Source organism: Cariama cristata, unplaced genomic scaffold (assembly GCF_000690535.1).
Source record: "Cariama cristata isolate BGI_N322 unplaced genomic scaffold, ASM69053v1 scaffold18798, whole genome shotgun sequence".
NCBI lineage: Eukaryota > Metazoa > Chordata > Aves > Cariamiformes > Cariamidae > Cariama > Cariama cristata.
The window spans coordinates 13470-34334 of NW_009629668.1; the positions used below are offsets into that span (position 1 = coordinate 13470).

General features: G+C 39.9%; 1 protein-coding gene across 1 annotated transcript in view; it reads right to left on the reverse strand.

The window, feature by feature from the left end:
- The window catches only part of LOC104165602 (transcription factor SOX-5), a gene marked incomplete at both ends in the record, with an annotated part of 88159 nt that overhangs the window by 12883 nt on the left and 54411 nt on the right, over positions 1 to 20865 (reverse strand). Inside the window, 2 exons of the mRNA XM_009705268.1 lie at positions 3852 to 4024; positions 8900 to 9077. Of these exons, the coding sequence (XP_009703570.1) occupies positions 3852 to 4024; positions 8900 to 9077 (351 nt within the window). The remainder of the gene's footprint in view (positions 1 to 3851; positions 4025 to 8899; positions 9078 to 20865) is intronic.

Sequence of the window (20865 nt, forward strand, 5' to 3'; positions counted from 1 at the left end):
CTGTAATCCTCTGAAAATCAAATCCCTCAAGATGGTCCAAGTTGGATGCCCATAAAGTGACTCACCCAAATCATCCTAGCTTTTTAAAAAAATCTTTTCTTATTTATGACTCGTTTTACACAGTTGCTCTCCAATTCCACAAAATTCCTATCTGACTACTGCCTTACAGCTGGCAGGTCTGGGCTGTCCACAGGGATCAATCCATCTGGGAACACGCACCAGGTAATAGGTCACAGACATGTGTGGAGAAAAGCCCCAAGAGCTTTAAGAGAGACTCACAAAGGTGACTTCCAGCTCTGAGCCTGCTCAGCTATCCCTGGCAGACAAATCCCTACCAAGAGTCTAACATACATGTTCAGAACTGCACAGAGCCCACCTTCACTGGGAGGCTGCAGCAGCAACTCATGCAACAAAAAACTCAACAGGTCTCAGAGAATCGTAGGTCTCCATATCTACACTAGCCACTGCAGCAAAGCAAGGAGGAAAATTTGGGATAGCCCCAGACGAGTGTTCGCTGCCTATAAAGACTGAGATCACTCTACAGGAAGGAGAATCTTGCTTCTGTACATAACTATAGACATAATGTACGTTTCTAAGTATGAATATGCCCATGGACACATAGCTACCCTAGGCTAACCCTCTTTTAATTCCACCTCCCATCTCAAAATCTCCCTGTCAGGAAGCAACCAGTGAGCAAATGTAGCATCCCAAAAATTCAGGGGGCTGTCTCTAAGTCCTCTGGTGGGACCCTGAGCTTCTGAAGGGAAACCTCAGTGGTAACATTGCAGCACTCTATTTCTCAGTTCCCGTCGTCTCAACTTTTTCTTTTTCTTTCCCTTGAAAACAGGTAAAAACAGAATAAAACTTAATTCAAAATAGCAACACTTGCCTTTGTCTCAAATCTTCCTCTTAATAAGAGAGAAAACTTCAAAGCCCTAGATCAAACAGACACAAACTTTAGAGAAGTTGGGGTGTTTGTCTGGATCTGAACTTCACAGCTGGCCAGTCAGTGGACGGCATAGAGCATATATGGGAAAGGAGAACAAACATCTAAACTTTACAGCCTATGTCTTTTCTGCTGTTGGGTCAAATCCAAGAGACCCAAATGCTGAGGAGATCCTACAAGTTAAAAAGTGCAACCTCTTAACTAGCGCTTAGTGGCTTAAGTGGTCACCCCAGCAATTCAAATGCCATTATAGTCTAGGAGAGCTCAGACTTGGTTCTGTCCTTTCCTGTCTCCACTTCAAAATAAAATTTAAAAAAAAAATCAGTGCACTCCAATAAAGTTTTGGCATTTATTGTATCAAAAACCTCAAACTCTACAGTTGCTTTAGAAAAATTTTCAGTTGAGCAAACAATTTTTTCTTCCTGCTATGTTGTAAAAGAACTCCTCTCTGCCCTCCACGAGCCCACCAGGAGGCATGAATTAGAGAGGAAAATAAACTTCAACTGGGGTTGAGGGTGAGAAGTGAAAACAGAAGGGGTAAGGAGAATCCCAACAATAGGAAAGTAACAGAATAAAGTGAATGCAGATGGTTCCACTCCTGTTACTTAATCAAAAGGCTGTGCAGAGTCACTAGAGCCAGCATAAAGTCATGTGTTAGAACAACAGCTGATCTGTATTAAAGAAGATTAACTCGCAATGCCATGGTGGAGGGCCTGGGATTATTTTATGTACTTCCATTGCCGAACAAGCCGTCAGCACAATTACTGCCCTCCGATGTGAATGACTGATCTGTAACCACAGCTAAACAGCATGCTGCTTAGGGGCCTGGGTGCTTCATGAAGATGAATTTCCATACCATCAAAGTGCTTTTAATGGGCTTCCTGATCCAACCACAAGGCCTGCTTTGCAAGTATATAGAACTCAGGATGAAGGCTTCCTGTCCAAAAGGATTTGGTCGGTTGTCACTTGACAATTCCCAGCCAGCACAAGGGAGGAGAGGGGGGAGATAGGTAGAGTTGTCTCTGCTTTGGAGGATTAAAAAAAAAAAAAAAAAAAAAAGGAAAAAAAAAGAGAAAAAAAGGGTACAGATGCTTTCTGAATGCAACCAACTGCTGTATCCACAGCTGAATTCAATGCGCTTAACAAATAACGGCAATTTAGCTATGCTTGCGAGGAATAGCTTGAGTCACTTTGCATTAGCATCTGGCTGAGTGTTAAAGTCATTTCGACATGGGGAGCAGAGAAAAGAAATTTCTGCTCCGAGCATCCTTTCAAGAATGCTTAAATATTTGAATATAAATTCCTTTGTGCTTGTGATCACTTCTTCTTATATCTGACACTCTGCTTTTCCCTTTTCCCTTCTGGTACTCTTCTATGTGAAATGCTGTAAACATGCTCCATCCCTCTTTCTTTCTCTCTCTCCATACCAAGGCTCTTATTCTTCTAACAGAGATTGTATGTACTACCAGCTACCTATTACACTGACCTCTTTTTTTCCTTTCCCTTCCTCTCAAGAAAGTGCACGAAATTGGAGTCATTTCTACATCACTTACACCCAGGATAGGCTGATGAAAAAAGTACAGTAGCGAGAGACTCACATGTACGTTTAACATTCATTACCCAGACTGCTGGCTTCTCACAGCTTATTGATCAAACTCCATCTAAAACCAGGGAAAATGGAAAGCTATCCAAATTAGCAATCTGCTCATTCTGGACAATATTGTTTGACTCACAAGCTTCCTAGGATGACTGACTTTCAAGTTTCTGCTAAATAGCTGATCATCTTTATTCATTCTATTTATCTGCCTATGTCAGTGATTCACACAAGGCCTTACAGTGAAAAGCCACATGAAGCAGTTTCAATAAAATTCAGTTTACACCAAATGCAACAACAGTCCTCTTTGTTGTACTGCACGACAAAGGCTGTATCACCTCAGAAAATATTGCAGGGGAAGAGAGGAATTGAGGAAAAAGTTTTGCTAAGCATATGATGTTGAGATGCACACAAGAGTTTGGACCTACGTCTTAGGCGGCAGTATTATAAGGACAGCTCACTATAAATGTGGCAGCAAAGACTGGCAGGTCTATTTATCCTCCACAGGCCAGGGGAGTGCACGGAAAGACATCAGGTATTTCCAGAGAAAAACAGCAAATGCCACAATCTCTTTGACATACGTGATGGTTACAGTACATACAAACTTACTAGAAAATATTAATTTTGTCGATACTTTGTTATAGCACAGCTTCACAGGCCAGTTCAAAAGCAGAAGGTGGTAAGGCCCATACGTTCTGCTGCCTCCAAGTTTCACTGCAAATATCTGGCGCAGTTTGTGTTGTCAATTCTCCATTTTTTCAATTTTGTTAAGTCATCTAACGTGACATGACAGTGCTACATTGCAATGGTCACAAAATATCATATATGACAACCTCACAAGGCTAAATACCCAGAAGCTGAGCCTGAGTATCAGCAAAGCTTATGTTCCTAAAGAAGCTTGAATATTTTCAAATCCAGCTCATCTCACAAACACATGTAAGCATTACCATAAAGCAAGATTTCCACTTAGACCCAGAGATTTCCAAGATCACCTTCTCATAATACATGCTGACAGGCTGGAACAGAGAATTAGTGGCCTCCAAAGTTCTCGTGAGGGCTTTAACTACCTCCGCCTTCTCCCCACTCTCCCCCAAGGGTCTCCAGGTCTCTCTCTCATGTCATCTTTTGGCTGTGGTTTTCATTTTACTTTTCACTTTTTTTTTGAAAGAAGCAACTATTCTGTTTACAAATGGCCAAGATGAAAATAGAGCAGGAAAAAGGAGGGAAAACCAAGGAGGAAGAACTTACATATCTGCAGGGAGACCCAAATGCAATCTCTGACCCTTTGCAACGGGAGTCTCAGAAACTCACCTTTTCTGTCCTGCAGTTATTGAGACCCAAGCTATTCACAACGGCCACCTTCCCATCCAGCACCTGCTGTTCCCTCCGAAGCTGCTCCTTCATCTGTCGGGCCTCCTGGATTGCCTTGGTAACAGCATCATGGTCATTTAAATAACCTGACGACGTGATAGAAGAAAGGATATCTTAAAAAAAGAAAGTTACAAGAAAACACTTTAGCTTTCATCGATGTAAAGCACCAATAGTTTACCATTATTAATGAGAAAGAGTTAAAAAGTAATGCCCAGAAACCCATCCATGTTTTGTAATTCTGTTATTGTTGTGATAGAGCCACCTGGATAGAAAGCATGAGAAACCTCAGTGCCAAAATCATCGTCCTGATACTCGATCCCATTAGTTTCAATATTTCCCTGACACTGCAGAGGTTAGCCCTGCGGTTTGTATGCAGCAGGATGTAACCGGATAAGAATTAGAGGAAGCTTTGATCATGCCAGCAATCCCAAACTCTTAAAAATAGACCACTTCATTCTTCCCTTTCTTAAAACTTGTGAATACATTAAAATAAACCACAGGTGGCGGTGGTTTGCTATAGATATGAAATGCATAATGGCTGAGAAGAGAAACCTCATCCACTGAATGCTCCCCACCACCACCTGTCATTCAGAAATGTATAAGAAACCACAGCTACACGGACCTACATTCCCACTCCTATTCACGTTGCTAATAGTAGGTCAAATGTCCACTGTTTTGCTGCAAATTCACAGCCTAGGGCTTAGCCTTAGTAGTCACTGAATTATTTCCTTTTAAAATGTTACAAGCATCACCGGCATAGCTAATACTATTTAATTTTAAATGTGACACTTTGTCATTTTTTTCCTTTAGCGTACTGTAGATTATACTTATTATGAACTGCATGTGATTTGTAGGATAGAATACTGATGGGAGACTCCAAGCCCCAGTCTATTTTTCAAACATTAAAGGAGAGGCTAATATCTATCAATCTCCCTCCCCCTCTCCACATCCCCACACGCGCACGCACGCACTTCTTTCTGTCTTTTAACTAGGGCATAAAAACGGCATAAAATGAATCTGTAATATGAAATTGCCCAGAAAAGGGACTTCTGTTTGTGACATGAGGCTAAATCTAACCAGATCCATTGGTGAATTGTGACAGATGGAGGGACTGTGAGACAGAAGGCAGGCACTAATCACACACAAAATGACCGGCTTGCCTCAACATGTTCCATGGATTCCAGCAAACTTTACACCCTAATCCATTTTTAGAACAAAAAACATCTGGGCCATAAATCCTCTAATCTGCCAAAACACGCTATTAAATCCCATGATTTGTTGAAAAACACTAAGATTAAAGAAAGGAAATATAAAATGGCTAACTGCCGTGTTAGGAAAGTGTTATTAATACTCTTTCTTTGTCTCAATTATGAATGTTCTGTTCCTAAAGAGCCTTGTCTAATCATGTCAGATTACACATCCTTGTTGTATTGCTAGACTCTTCTATCTGATCCGCTGATTGCCAAAAAAACGTAGGACATTGTCTTGCTGCTTAAAACATTTCAGGGGAAGAAGCTGATGTCAGATTAGTACAGTGCTGCGCTGCTGTCAGGATTTTAGTTTGGTTTGGGTTTTTATTGTTTTTTTTAGACTGCAGACAGAATGAGACTGGTATTCCCGTCTTCCTTGGTGCGCAAAAACTAGAAAGAAAAGTTTCTGTGTGGTTTGACTGTTGTTAATTGTACTAACAGTTAGTTTTTGGCTAAATACCCAGGAACCCTGAGAGTTTCATATGAAATAACTTGATCCACATTGCTTTTATCAAATGACCCAGTTCAGTAATTCCCAGCCAACAGAATTCCAGTAATTCCAGCTTTCCCAGCATAAGGAATGATATAACCTGCACCAGCATGGTGCTACCAGCTGATTTTTTTTTTAACCTCCATTTTATCAACTTGCTTGGTTTCTTCCCCACTTTGCATCTGTCACTGATCAAACTTGCATGTAGTCAGAATAAATTAAAAAGGAAGCAAACAAACAAACAAACAGTAGTATTACTGCTGGTTGTGCTCTTGATTAGGCTAGGTGTAATACTTTCAATCTGTAATACAGCCGAATTTGCCTAGGAACTGGAACTCATGCCCTTCTCCAGACTATTTGGCTTTTCCTGAATACTGCTATCTTTGAGACAGTTTGGCACATGACAGTGAATAAAAGCAATCACTCCTTATGTTTTTCAGTAGCTGCCAAGATGCTGGTGTGCAGGGAAATGATTAATATAGAAGCGAGTTGAATGTAAATTATTGTTGTTTAGGGTAGGTGGTGAATTATTGACAGAGAGGGGAACTGCATTACATAAAATGCATTTAGTTACAAGGATTGCCAAACTAGTATTGAGATGTTGCAGATAATGGCAAAGGGCAGAGAGAAGTTGTTTCTGTTTTTACTACACGGACATATGCCTGTTCCCAAAAAGAAATGCTTGGATTTAAAGTCATACATGAAGCCATGACATTTGTGACTGCTCAGTCTGTAGCATAATTTATACGCTATAAGGATAGCTCTAGAAAAGGACTACATATCCATATGCCCAAACACAGCTATGCTGTTAATCATAGGAGGCTGTAAGTTTATGTCCTCCAAAGACAACTGAACAATACATGAACATTTGTCCACGCCATGAGAACTGAGTAGCCTGAAGAACTACTTTCAGAGAACGGTTTTACTTTGAAGTTAGCAGTGGTGAAAAGTGACGGTTCAATCGCATCCCAGCAAGGTGGGCTGTGCACACCTAGGACAAACACCTTGTGCCTTGCATTGACAGCTCCAATCATTCAAATGGTGGAAGTAACTGTCTGGCAAATGACTGCATGTTTCCCAGTGACTTTTTGCAGAGGGCTTGATCTCTCACGATAAAAAGTGATCCCGTTTCTCTACCATTTTTAGGGACCTTAGTACCTTTGCTAAAAATGCTATCAGAATTTTTTGTGGTGTAGCTCTTACTGGAGGGTGACTTGAAATTTCATACTTAACTTTTTAAGATCACCAAATGGTTTCAACATGGTAGTGAATTTTACTTGCTGTAACTTGGGTTGGATCTGACCTATCAGTTAGTAGGAAAAGACTCTGTAGAGTGTTCACAAGCCTTTCGTTCTTCTAGTCCTCCATTAAAGGATAAACCTTTGTTAGGACTAGGCTATGTCAGTCCAGCTGCTGTACCAGTTAAGGACTGCTTATCTTATATATACAGTATGCACAGTGATACTGCTCAGCAACCTCAAAAAGTCACTTTATGTATTTGCAGCTGAGAGATATACAGTAGTGAACTCTATGTCATTAACAATAACTTAGTATGTTATCTTTTGCTCCACAGTTTTCCATGGTTTATTAATGGTATAACACATTAATTCTTCTTACAAGAGTGACCTTTAAAGCTCCATTCATCCTCACAGCTTTTATCCAATTACATTATCACTCATTACAGGTACAGCATTTCAAAATCTGCATCTTGTTAAAAGAAGTAAATTGCAGGGGTCTCAAATCTATGAAAAATATCAGGTGTGTAAGGAAAGAAGACTGAAGAGGAGAGAACAAGAGATGTCCTGCACTAAAATGCAGGTCAGATGCTTAACTCCACATCTAAATGTGATGCTCACTCTATTAAGGACAAAAAATTTAATGTGAAAAAGATGAAACTTGATACATTGTACATGGAGAGCAGTAGGGCCAAGCAAATTAAAGATGAAATACTTTATTACCCACCACAGCTAAAGAGCGTAGGGTTAATAATAATACATGCATTAACAATTAACAATGTGATATTTATGAAGTATTTATATAATTGTAACATATCATACCAAATAAACTTATTTTCTTTTCTAAAATGCATAGAAGCATATTCTCTGTCTGATATACGTAACTCTCATCAACATTAGCAATAACCATGTACGCACAGTGGGAGGGTAATACAGTGGAAGCTAGATCTGATTTGATTTTTGGACATAACTATGGGTCTTCCTGGTGTCTATATAGGGAGAATACGGACTACAATATGCTTGGGAGAGACCCATAGAGACACAAAAACATTTTGCTACATAGCACTGAGATATCACAGAAACAGTTTCTGAAAGGTTTGACCTATGGTTTCCTTTGTTTTTTGTGCCATCCCTGAAAGCGGCCACCAGGAGATGCTTTCGGAGCAATAAGACACACAGTAGCAAAGGTACAACTATCTCCCTCGCTTAATTCCCTAAAGAGAGCTTGATTTATACGCTGAAATTTTAATTTAGGTTACATTCAATCACTTTATGGAATAAAATGTTTCACTTACAAGGATGAAGAATGAGGTATGCACACATTTTACTTAGACACACAAAGAGTAGTCCCTTTAACACATCAGGCTTGTAAAATCACCACTAAGACATTTATTATTTAGATAGTCTTTAGGCAAAGAGGTAATTTTGGCAGGAGGAAGAATTAACACTATTTTCTGGAACAATGTTAAAAACAGTCAGTCAAGACTTTTTGCAAGATACAACATCAAACTTTGTTTTTTTGAATGAATCTTGTGATTGCTTTGCTTATTAGACCAAGGTAAAATAATGCTCCATGCAGCTTTTGAGCGGACTAAGGATCAAACCTGTACTTTTGCAAAGATGTATTTGCATACGTAGACTTTTAACTTAAGGAGGTTTTTTTAAAGTTTATCCATCATTAGATGACATAGTACAATGTCACAGGTCTTTAATGCCTGCCATTAGACAGGTTGCTGTCTTTAATGCATGTCATTAAACAAACAGCATTTATTAACTTTTATTGATAAAGCACTATCTGAAATAACACAGGTCTTTGTTTCCAGAGACTGTAAAAGTTAAGATACTCCTGAAATGGTAAGTCTGTGGGAGTTTCTTCACTGACATCAACAAATGTAATATTACGGTCAACCTGTGACAGCTCATAGACCACTGTCTGGCACTGGCTGATAAATGCCCACTTCCCATTAACACCTATTAATCATTATGAGGAGGGACAAATGAAACTGAGCTTACCTATTGTGTTAGCTCTGGCCGAAGGACTAGCTAATGTTGCCGGCACCGAGGACTTCAGTGAACTAGCCCCACTATTTATTCTCAGAGTTGGCATATGAGGAGACGTGGGCGATGTGGGAGACTTGCCATCAGATGTCTTGGGTTTGGCTGAAAGATTCAGAGGCTGGGCCACTTCATCCTACGACGAGCAGGAGAGAAAAGAATGTTACTAAAAAACTGCTGTTGGCACAACATGATCCAAGCAAAAACAGTTGTGTTCAGCTCATATGAACTTTTAAACCTGAAAGGTTGTATGATACATATTAAGATCAAATGTGATATCATCTTGTCATTCCAGTTTGGAAATGAAATGACTGATAAACTGGAAAATTAGCATGACATGATCAGAGAACATCCTCCATTTGCACTTTGTATGTAAGAATTGTCTGCAAAGAAATTATTCACATCAACAAGATATATGCTTCTATGATGAAAATGAAGAGAAATTTTACAGTTTTTGTTTTATTTTGAACTTTATATGGACGAATTAATTAAGAACTGAAGAGTATTTTCACTTAAAATTCAACCACCACCACCCAAATTGGGCAAACATGTCTGAGTGAATGAGTTTTCAGTTCTTTTTTGTTGGTCTTTTGGTTTTTTTTTTTGTTTTGTTTTTTTTTTTTTAACTTGTGCTTTCTGCTGAACTTCCCAGGCTTAGAATTCCAAACACAAAAATATCATAGGAAATAAATACTTCTCTTCCACTACAACAAGAGAGCAGGAAGAACCTGCCCTTTCTTTCCACAGAATTTGAGACAATAAACTGGATAATTCTGCATAAGTCCCTAGATTTTTTTATGTTCTGCAGAGCTGGACTTCACGATTTCAGTAATTATTATTATGCAAAAATAGAAAAATTGGGTGACATTTCTTGCAGGGTAACTAGAATTATTCCCAAACCTGGCTTGATTACACAGAGTAACAGACAGTGCTATAAAACACATTAAAATTCTAAGTCATGTACTTTTGTTTGACCAAAATAAAATACAATAAGGGGAAAAAAAAACAAGGAAGGGAGAAAAAGCTTTTCAATAAGGGGGATATTTTAGAAGTGATTTAAACTTGACTTTTAAATAACCAGAACTAATGGATATGGTATTAGATCTAACCATCACATATCAGCTTAGCTCTCCTCTGACACTGTGACTTAGGAAAGCCATCCTTTAGCTACAGGAAGCATTACATCATACAATTGGATGTTGGCTCTAGGCACTGAAGAAGCTGATTCTGATCTCCCTAAGTTGTTGTACTGGTTTTAACTGGGATAGAGTTAATTTTCTTCATAGTAGCTGGTATGGGGCTGTGTTTTGGATTTGTGCTGAAAACAGCCTTGATAACACAGGGATGTTTTAGTTACTGCTGAGCAGGGCTTACACCAAGTCAAGGCCTTTTCTGCCTCTCACCTCACCCCACCAGCGAGGAGCCTGGGGGTGCCCAAGGAGTTGGGAGGGGGCACAGCCAGGACAAGTGACCCCAATGACCCAAGGGACACCCCAGACCATATGACGTCATGCTCAACATATACAGCTGGAAGAAGAAGTAGGAAGGGGGGGACACGTTCGGAGTGATGGCATTTGTCTTCCCAAGTAACAGTTACGCGTGATGGAGCTCTGCTCTCCTGGAGATGGCTGAACACCTGCCTGCCCGTGGGACGTGGGGAATGAATTCCTTGTTTTGCTTTGCTTCCACGCACGGCTTTTGTTCTACCCATTAAACTGTCTTCATCTCAACTCACATGTTTTCTCACTTCTACCTTTCTGATTCTCTCTCCCATCCCACTCGGGAGGAGTGAGTGAGCGGCTGTGTGGGGCTTAGTTGCTGGCTGGGGTTAAACCACGACAGTTGTAAGTACATTCAGTTTTACAGAATTATTCCTGACTTACAGCAATGCAAAGCTGACTGGAATTAGACTCATAACGTTTGAGTGTTTTACTGTTAACACTAACATATCTGTAAGCATTTGTCTTCCCAAGTAACAGTTACGCGTGATGGAGCTCTGCTCTCCTGGAGATGGCTGAACACCTGCCTGCCCGTGGGACGTGGGGAATGAATTCCTTGTTTTGCTTTGCTTCCACGCACGGCTTTTGTTCTACCCATTAAACTGTCTTCATCTCAACTCACATGTTTTCTCACTTCTACCTTTCTGATTCTCTCTCCCATCCCACTCGGGAGGAGTGAGTGAGCGGCTGTGTGGGGCTTAGTTGCTGGCTGGGGTTAAACCACGACAGTTGTAAGTACATTCAGTTTTACAGAATTATTCCTGACTTACAGCAATGCAAAGCTGACTGGAATTAGACTCATAACGTTTGAGTGTTTTACTGTTAACACTAACATATCTGTAACTACTATCATATAATACTGATTCTTTTCCACAGAGGATGGTGTGCTGCAGTAAAGAAGGGATTTTATAGTTGCCTATTGCTTGTGGAAGCATGACGTAGATGTATGTCTCCAAACACAGGACAATTCTGCAAAGCACTGTCATATAACTTTTCCATTACCTTAAAGAAGGAAGCTCTGAGCAAAGCACTTTTGTTACATTTGATTAGTTCTACACTTTTGTAACAGTCACAGTTAAAAATAAATTAAAGCTTAGCAGACAAGCATATCAGGGTGGACAAAGCTGTCATCCTTAAAGTGGAATTTAAGCCGTCCTAGATGCAACCTGTGCATGAAATAAAGAGGAAAAAAAAAATCAATGCATAAAATTGCCTTAGGAGCCTATATTCTGTAGTCTCAGAATCAACTTAGGTACCTAGAAGGCAGAGTCCTGCGATCTTCCGGGAGACTTAAGCCTCGGGGTTAAAAATGTCACCCAGTTCAACCAGCATGTGACATTTCGAGAAGGTATTTGTTACTTTACAGAGATACAAATCCATCTGTATTAGAATAAAATAGATAAACCTACTAGCCAAATGGAACGGGACTTGCTCTGCTGTCCCACCGATTTAAATTTTAAAATAAAAATAAAATCTCACAACAGTGCAACTATTATGTGTAAAATGCCCCCTCCCTGGAAGTGTTCAAGGCCAGGCTGGATGAGGTTTTGAGCAACCTGGTCTAGTGGAAGCTGTCCCTGCCCATGGCAGGGAGGTTGGAACTAGGTGATCTTTAAGGTCCCTTCCAACCAAACCACTCTATGATTCTATGAAAATCAGTACTCAGTTGCATAAAAGTGTAAGTACAAACTAGCCAACAAACCAACCAAACACAGCGACCCTGTGCCAGACAAGGATCCCTGGAGAGCAAAGTCATCTATTTGGAAGACAGTATCAGAGGCAAAGGAAACCTGCCTACAGACTCGTTTCAGTTCGATCCAAAAGGGATTAGTTTCCATGTATATTCAATTTTTGACCTCTGTTGTAACTCTCAATAAAAGGGGCTGATTAGTTTCAGATATGGTAGTAAAATCTGCAGTGTGCTCTCTGGCCACTGGAAATCTGACCAAGAACAGCACTTCAGTTCGTATGGACCAGCAACCAGTCCCCGATGGGAATGGCTCTCCCTCGCTGCAAAGTCAGCTTGAATTCCAACCTGCATCCTCATGGTGAAAGGTTTTTTTCAGTCTCATCCTTTTGACTCAATCCCTCAGTTATCTGGTCCCTATAAAATTTCTTTCCTTCCCTTCTCTCATTTCTTCTTCCTTTCCTCAGTTCTTCTGTTCCCTTTTTTTAGCCTAGTGTGAAGGCAAGGTCTTGTGCAAGTCCACTATACAACAGTGGGTTTGGTCTCATTTAATGCAAGTTAGAAATAGGGGAGGTGGTTTTTTTGCATCGTAGGCATCCAGCAATGAAGCTGCCTGTGCTAACTATTCTTGGTAGTAAGAATGCTCTTCTTCACTGAAGCCAGCACAGCCTTCTCTGGAGCCAAGAAATATAAGGCCTTGTGCAAATAATAGAAGTCGACAGTTCCAGAGCCGATAAATGTCATTCCAAATTGCCCCTTCATTCACTTTCATTGTGTTCAGGCTAATGGTAAATTAATCGGAGGTCACAGAAGCTTGGTTCTCATAAAGGAAAATAAGTAAACAATTTTCAGCTATTACATGTATTTACAAAATTATATTACTTCACTGTTTGGTCTTCATAACATTTTTACTTCTGTTATTTCAAAGAGCATTCTCATATCCTCACTGGAAGTCACATACATTAAAAATTCAGTCAGAGAGTTTAGAAATCCTACGTTGGATCATGTTAAATTGATAACAATTTAAGTAATTTCCTTCACCGCAGTGGAACTACACTGATTTATTCCATGGGAGTCTAAAAAATATCTGGGAAACAAATAATAATATACAATTTTGTGAAGTATGAAGATGACTGCTAGGATCTTCACTCCTATACTCAGTGAGCCATTTTACTCTTTTCCCTCTCTGCAGACAGAAATCCAAAATTCTCTGCTCTTCCAGTTTAAATCAAGAACTGTACCATCTTCATTTTTGATTTGCACCTGCATAACCATGGGAAGAATTAAGTGTTGGCCTATCTTTATTTTTAACTATCAAATCTTACAGCTAACATTCTGCCATTTTATAGGTTAGCAGGCTTCACTCGGTTATATCAAGGCTAGGTATAAGTGCAGCATGACAGCTAGGGCAAATAAGAGTAATAAAAAGAAAAAAAATGGATGTAGCACGTTCACTCCAGGTAGACAGTATCTTTCAACAGCCAGGAGATTAGATTTTATACAGTGGGATCACAGAATCTAGGACTACTCCCTGCACTTAGTTTTCATTAGAGAAAGCTCAGTATTGATTGGTCCCTGCCTTTTTTGACATGCAGTTATTCTAAGATGCCATTGATAAGGGTGTTTTTTTCAAGCCCGTATTTTTTAAAGAGTTAAACAAAGTCAAACATTTATTTATATATCAGTCAAAACGATTAACGCTTAGACCAAAGGACATTAAGACCCAAAAGGTTTGTAATAATATAAACACAGATGTGATGAACGTAAAATATGATCTTGATTAAAGGTTATGAAATGTTTCCTTTAAAGTGGCGCATTTGTCTAACAAAACAAAACACACACACAAAAAAATAAATGTAAAGAATAAAGCATAAGCAAAAACACACGACAGAGGGCTAAGAGCAAAGCATTGGTAAAGAGATTCCTATCCCCTGTATCACAGCACTGTCAGAGTAGTTGCTATTTTAGGGAGAGCTGGTGTCATTAATCAAAACTTTGGAGCTTGGGGAACTTTAAATCCTTGATTTGCCCTAGATTTTTTTCCCAGCTGTTCTCTAGACATATGAGGGAAGAAAGAAGAACCCTTCACCTACACAAGAATTTGAGCGGTAAACAAAATATTCAAGCGTTGTATTTTGTAGCCTCACTCAACGTGGATTTCTATAACTCTGAGCTTTTGTATCTAAACATCAGACACTGGTAACCTCCAAATATAAGTGCCTGACAAGCAACATTTAAACAGAAATACTGCTGGTAAGTTGAGTGTGCACCACACTGCTTTCATACGGTTTGCATGGTCCTTTGAAAAGGTAAAATGCTAGGTAAACACAAAGTGCTTATTAATAGGAAACAGAGAGAAAAGGAAAGGATTTGGTCACAGTCATACAGCAATGTAGTAGCAGAGTTTCAGACAGACCCAAGAATTCTGACTCGCACTCACCCATGTTGCAAATATTTGGCTGAAATGCTGTCTCTTCTAATCTTTCAATCATGCTGTCTCTATTTACTTCCTCCTAAGATAAAAGGTTAATTTATCTCTATGGAGAATGGATATGGAAAAGGAAAGGAATAAAAATCTGATTTTAAGAATCTAAATCGTTTATTAAAAATGGCACTATTTCAACACCAAGAGATGAATAAAAGACTGATAGCCGAGATGAATGAACCAGTCTCAGAGAAAGAAAAAAAGGGGGGTGATGGGGAAGAATCCAGATGATTAATTTGGACTTCATAATCTCACTTCTTTTCACATATTTTAAAGATTAGTATACTATTAAAATACAGTTACTGAATTACTGTACTGTCATTTAAATCCAAGTGCTGTATCCCACTGTGGCACACAGTGAAGGTCCAGGTTGCACGGTTTATTACAAAATCATGAACTACTCTGTGTATCATCTGACTGGCAACACAAATGTGCTTAAATGACCTGGCATAAGCACAGCCTAGCATGCTCTACTAAAGAGGCTTTTCATGACCTCTGGGAACACATTCGCCACATCTTGCTGCCTATTTAAATGACCTTGACAGTACAAATTACAGCCAAATGAGTTACAAATAAGCAGCCAGAGAGGGGTTTTCTAAAAGAATGCCTCTGCCACCTCACCAGAAACAAAGCCTCATTCCCTCACCCTGGTTCTGTTTCGTGGAGATCTTAATTTCAACAGAAATGCAAAATATGGAGCACTTACTGGCATGTCTGGGGCAGAAGACAATGATGCTATTGTTGCCCACTAAACAACACAGCCAGTCAGTGGCTTATCCACTCAGTCTCGTGCTCATCCAGAAATGTCTAACCAAAATGTATTAGAAACCAAGGTGCAACAGCACATATGCAAAGAAAATCTTTTGGCATCACTGTCCCTCAAGACTACGGTTGTCCACACACTCACACAAAGATCCTGGCAGCTTCCTTCACATCCCCTCCCCTTCCTCTGAAGCCACTCATGGTGAAATTATCAGTAGTGATAATAAGAAGCTGAGAGGTAAAGGCAGTTGTGAAACATGTTGTATAAATGAATCATGCTGCTGATATTATCCTCACTGATGAAATAATTGTATTAAATTAAGCAGGGATGTTCACATGACAGGATGGGTGAATTAGATAATGCTCATCTGCAGCTGCACCTCCTCCTGTCACATTCTCAAGTTTTGATTAAGAATAATGTGTCCCTTCCTGCAAAGGTGGAAATTTCTCTACATAGAAAAAGAGATGGAGACATAAAAACAGGCACCTTGGTTATGATATGATAATAAACACAACAGAATTATTCTTCAGCTTCAGAGAAGTCAGTTTATCCTACTCTTGCCCACGAGTTTCAGCACCAAAAGCAGAAGGTACAACTAGACTCTAGTTAGAAAGGAAAAGGAACCGAGGACAAGGCAGAGGGCAAATATTAGGAAGAATTGTCTTCTCTCTTTCTGATCCTGCAAAGTACACAGACTTTTCCTTCTGCGATAGCTGCAGAAACAGCCTGGATTTCTATCTATACCCCCAGCAGATTTTTTTTATGGTGTCGCTTTGCTGAGTATCTTTTCCTGAATGCGTTGCTCTCAGAAGGCAGACACTTTCTGGACTCAGCACATGTTAACCAACCAAAGTCAGTACTTTCAGACTTTACTGATATTGCCTAAATACTCTTATTCATGGGACTCAAAACAAAGAAGGGAACTGAGCTGCCTTATATTTGTGACAAATATCCTTTCTGTTCTCTCATCTGCTTCTTGTAAGGGACTACTCAAGGAATAAAGTACTCCCAAATGTCGATTTATACACTGGGAGCATTCTTGCACAGTCTCCATTCCTGTTCATGAGGAAAAGTGGTGCAGGAACACACCAACTTAATCTGTTTTGTAGTACTAGGGACAGACAGGATTTTCCCCCAGTCCTTTTTTACAACACTAGAGGGTCTCAGTGAGGATATTCTCTGGGGGCTTTGTCCTCTCAGAAAGATCCCCAACATCTTCCCCTTCATCTTTCTTTACAGGAGGCCTAGCTGCCAGGAAAGAAGTCTGCAGTTACAAGGACTGATTTGCTGCCCTGGAAGCCCCAAGCTTTGGTTTTGTCTAGTCCACATGTTGTCACAGTAAAACAAGGGAGCTGCTGGGTGGTTTTCCCTTTGTATTTAGCAACGTTGTTTCCTGAAGCTGTACATTGGATTCACAAACAGATATAGGAAGAACTAAAAAGGAGCATGTAAAATGACCTGTCTATAAACACGGAAGGCCCTAGGAACTGGATGCCTTCGTCTCCTTCCCACAACCTTTTTATCCGATGCACAGCACTTACTCTGTAGTATCACTCTCTTTTATGAGCCACAGAATACAGATGCTGAAATAACAGAGGACTAAATGCCAAACAAGTCTAAGATCATTTTAGTTCTCCAGCGAGCTCAGACATGGAAGAACGTGGGCTGTTTCAGCTGCAGAGCAGCCTAAAAGCAGTGTCTGTGGAGAGAGCTACATAACTCCTCTTCAAAGTCTACATCAAACGATGACCTGGGGCAAAGGCCTTAATTTTGTGTAGCAACTGGTCCAAACTCTGCACACAGAACCCTAAAAGCAACTCTTCAGGAAAGACAAGTGCTGCACTGGGACCTAGCCCTTTGGGGTCTTGCGGAGCTCAAGGCAGGTTGTTTGGCCAACAGAATACACCAGGGCATGCAGCTTAGCAAAATGAGCAGACTGCTATGTGTTTACTCAAAATTCATTCATTTAGTTTCTAAAATCCTCAGAGAAACATCCTCCAAACCATACTTGCAGCTTCTGGCTGGCTTTGGACTGCCGAAACGCCCACCATCCTTGTGAAGTCTCCTGGTAATCTCCACAGACAAACAGCACAGTGTGTTTGAGGAAAGAGGCTGGTATGAGATCCCCAGGCTATTTTTGCTTGATCATTAGTTTTCAGTCACATCAACCTCTAGGGAAACCCGACAACTTATGGATGGTTATCCCACCTCAGATCCAAACTTTAAACATTCTTTTTCATCCACACAAAAGTAACTGACTTACTCCTATTGCCATTATTCTGCTCTTTGGGCATTTGTTCTTCTGTTAGATTGAAACAAGCCAACATGAGAGTTGCTCACCATACTGCTTAGGACCCAGCATGTGGATTTTCAGTACAGCATGGAGCAAAATTTCAGGAACAAAGAGCTTGTAGCATTTGCTTGCACCTCATAATGAAAAAGCTTCTTCTCATTCTGCATCTCTGAGTGAGCGAAATTCAACTCAGTACCCTCATTTACACCAAAACCTTCAGTGAAGCTTGTTCTGAGCAAATCCTGCCAGGTTTGGCCTGAAATGAGAAGGTTGCATGTTGAGTAAAGATACAACATGAACCAGTGCAGAGAGACTGACCACTTGGGATTCTGCGAGTCCATACTTCGTGCCAAACTTGGGTCCTGTTAGGTTTTTGCTTCTAATAATTATTGTTCAGCTGTATTTCTCACATCACTGTTGTATCTATTTATTTGGTATAACGCTATTAGTGAAGCACTTCTCTAAGAAGGCTGATGTCAGCTGCTAAGCGGGAAGAGTGACTTAGGCACAGGCTGGCAAGGAGTGATGCAGATACTGCTAGTCTTCAGGAGAAGACAACAACTGATTTTTCATGCTTTTAACCATGCAAATCACTTCACAAGAGGTAAAAATTATTAGAGAGGATCACAAAGTTGTGGAGGACAGCAGGGGAAAGGATTCTTCCCAGATAGAATGCTCCTTCCAAATTGCCCACACTGAAATACATGGCAAGTAGTAAAGTGCAAGAGGGAAAAAAATCACTTCTCCAGTGTACTGTAGGAATATTAATTAATTAAAGCTCATAATTACTCTGACAGCTTTTGCCTTATTTTACAAACAGGAAGAATAAGACACAAAGTGGCTAAATGATTTGCCTAATCTCACACAGTGAGTAAACAGCTGAGTCATGAGGAAGAGCAGAGCAATTGCCACTCTTATTCAGACCAATGTTTTGTTTTGTTTTTTTTTCTACTGTACTGAACCTTCTAAAATGTCCATCTGCTTCAAAAGAAGTTGCAAGAAAAAGTAGATAGCTGTCAGTTTGAACTGTGGCGTGTACTCCTGAACGAGTGCTGGGTGGAAACTGGAGTGGCCTGTGCCCTCAAGCATGACGCCTTGTAGCTTGGGTTTTGGTTAGATTATTTTTTTTTTAAATCCTTGCTACATAACTCTGTTCCTATAAAACCCAGAAGCCTAAACATGTGGTGTCCTGTCCTTAATAACGCACTCTCCCACCCATAACAAGGCTGTTTAATAAACGGAAATAGACATTAGACTGGATTTTGTTTGCTGCCTAAATTGAACTTGGAGTCACCACCTTCCAATGAATAATCCCCAGTAAATGTTAAGCAGAATGAACAGCAATGAAAACAACAAAACCTGAAAGGATGGGGAAGGACTTGGAAGGAAATAAAACAAGGACCTGCAAAGCCAAACAGCATTACAAACTGGTGCATTTTAAATGAACAACAAGAAAACAGAAGCCACACTGATCAAAGCCTCCCACCTCCTCTCTGTGGTGGATGACACCTTCGCTGGGAGCACACCACCACCTCTAACCCCACACCTGCAAAAGGAATTAATTTCAAAAAGAATACAGACCAAAGCGTACCGTATCAAAACAAATTAGCAACAGACCCCTCCTCCTGCTGTGGTCAGGCAGGAGAAGCAAAGATGCTGCACGGATTCTAAGATTCAGAGGGGGAAAAAAGACAAAACAAAACACCCCCCCCCCCCCCCCAGCTGTTGAAAACTTTAGAAGACACGAGTCAAAAGAGCTTGAAAGAAAAGAGATTTCAAACAGCCTGGACAACTGGCAGTGGGCTAAGAAATTCCTTTTCAAAAACCACCTGTGCTTTCTCTGACACTGGAAATCTCTATATAGTCTAGGTAGATTTTGCACAAAGACAGGCAGCAATGTATGCAGCACTACAAGTAAGTAGTGCAAAGATAACATGCACTGTTTTTATTTATAGATACATACAACTGTAAGAGAAGTGTCAAAATACGTTTTGCAACTGCAGATATGACCTGCTTGACAATTTGTTTTTCCAACTAATAGCTTTTCAAAGGAAAACTATCAACACAAAACTCATCTGTCTTTAATGCTTGCGTGCTATTAACAACATCCCAGATCGCTAAAATCAAAATGATTTTACAACTCTGTCTTGCCTAATATTTTTTCATTTCACCTCCTTTTAGCAGTAAGATGAAATCTAATCAGCGGTTCCAGAAACTGGAGGGAGTTTAACGTACTGTAGGGAATGTTCAAAGCAAACATATGCGCCATCATTTAGTACTGCACTCATAGAAAAAGTATTTGTTTAATATTTATACCCCACCCATAATCACATATATGGGGTTAACTACTTGAGAGTACTCCTGTTGAGAAGGGTCATTCCTTTTCCCATGCCACGGTCATGCCTTTTTTTATTGCTAATTCCTTGGGTCATGCCAGAGAGACTCGGGTTCAGTTCCCGACTTTCCAACAAACTTTCTCTGGGAACTTGAACGAATCACTCATTATCTAATCTTCTTCCTCACACAGTCACTGACATCTTCGCAAAGTTATGATAAAATATTACTAAATATAAATTTTAGTGTTTTGAACAAGTGCAAATGGCTACAGAAAGTAAAGGGCCACCTCTTTTGTCTCAACTCTTACTTATAAAATTGGAGAAAATACACACTTTAATCTATGAAAGGGGTTTCTTCCATACAAAGTGGGCATACATCATATATATGTTTATCTAACTGCATGGGGACACCCCCATTTACAACCCTTTAAGTTTAATAAGTACTAATGATATTATATAATTATCCTAATGAACATATTAATGAACCATAATGATCATAATTAAAATTGAAATATATTGTAGTTCCTTTTTTTTTATTTGCTGTTGTCAGTACTGAACGCAGATTACCAGCAGAACAGTGTTGAAGAAGTATTCAGCCCCCCTTGGTGAATAGACTTCAGATCCTACTCCTGATTCACACCAGTAAAAATGAAATCACCATCAGGACCGGTATCAGGGCCAAATTGCTGGCAGGCACAATGAACCACTAATTGCTGGATTCATTAGTAAGACTCATAGTTTGTCCCCATGAGATGCTGAACACTTTCAGCTCCTTTTAAAACCTTGCATCTTAGGAATTAAAATTAACAACTGCAAACTAGTATTTCTGTTATACTGTAGAAACTCAGCATGAATTTGAAG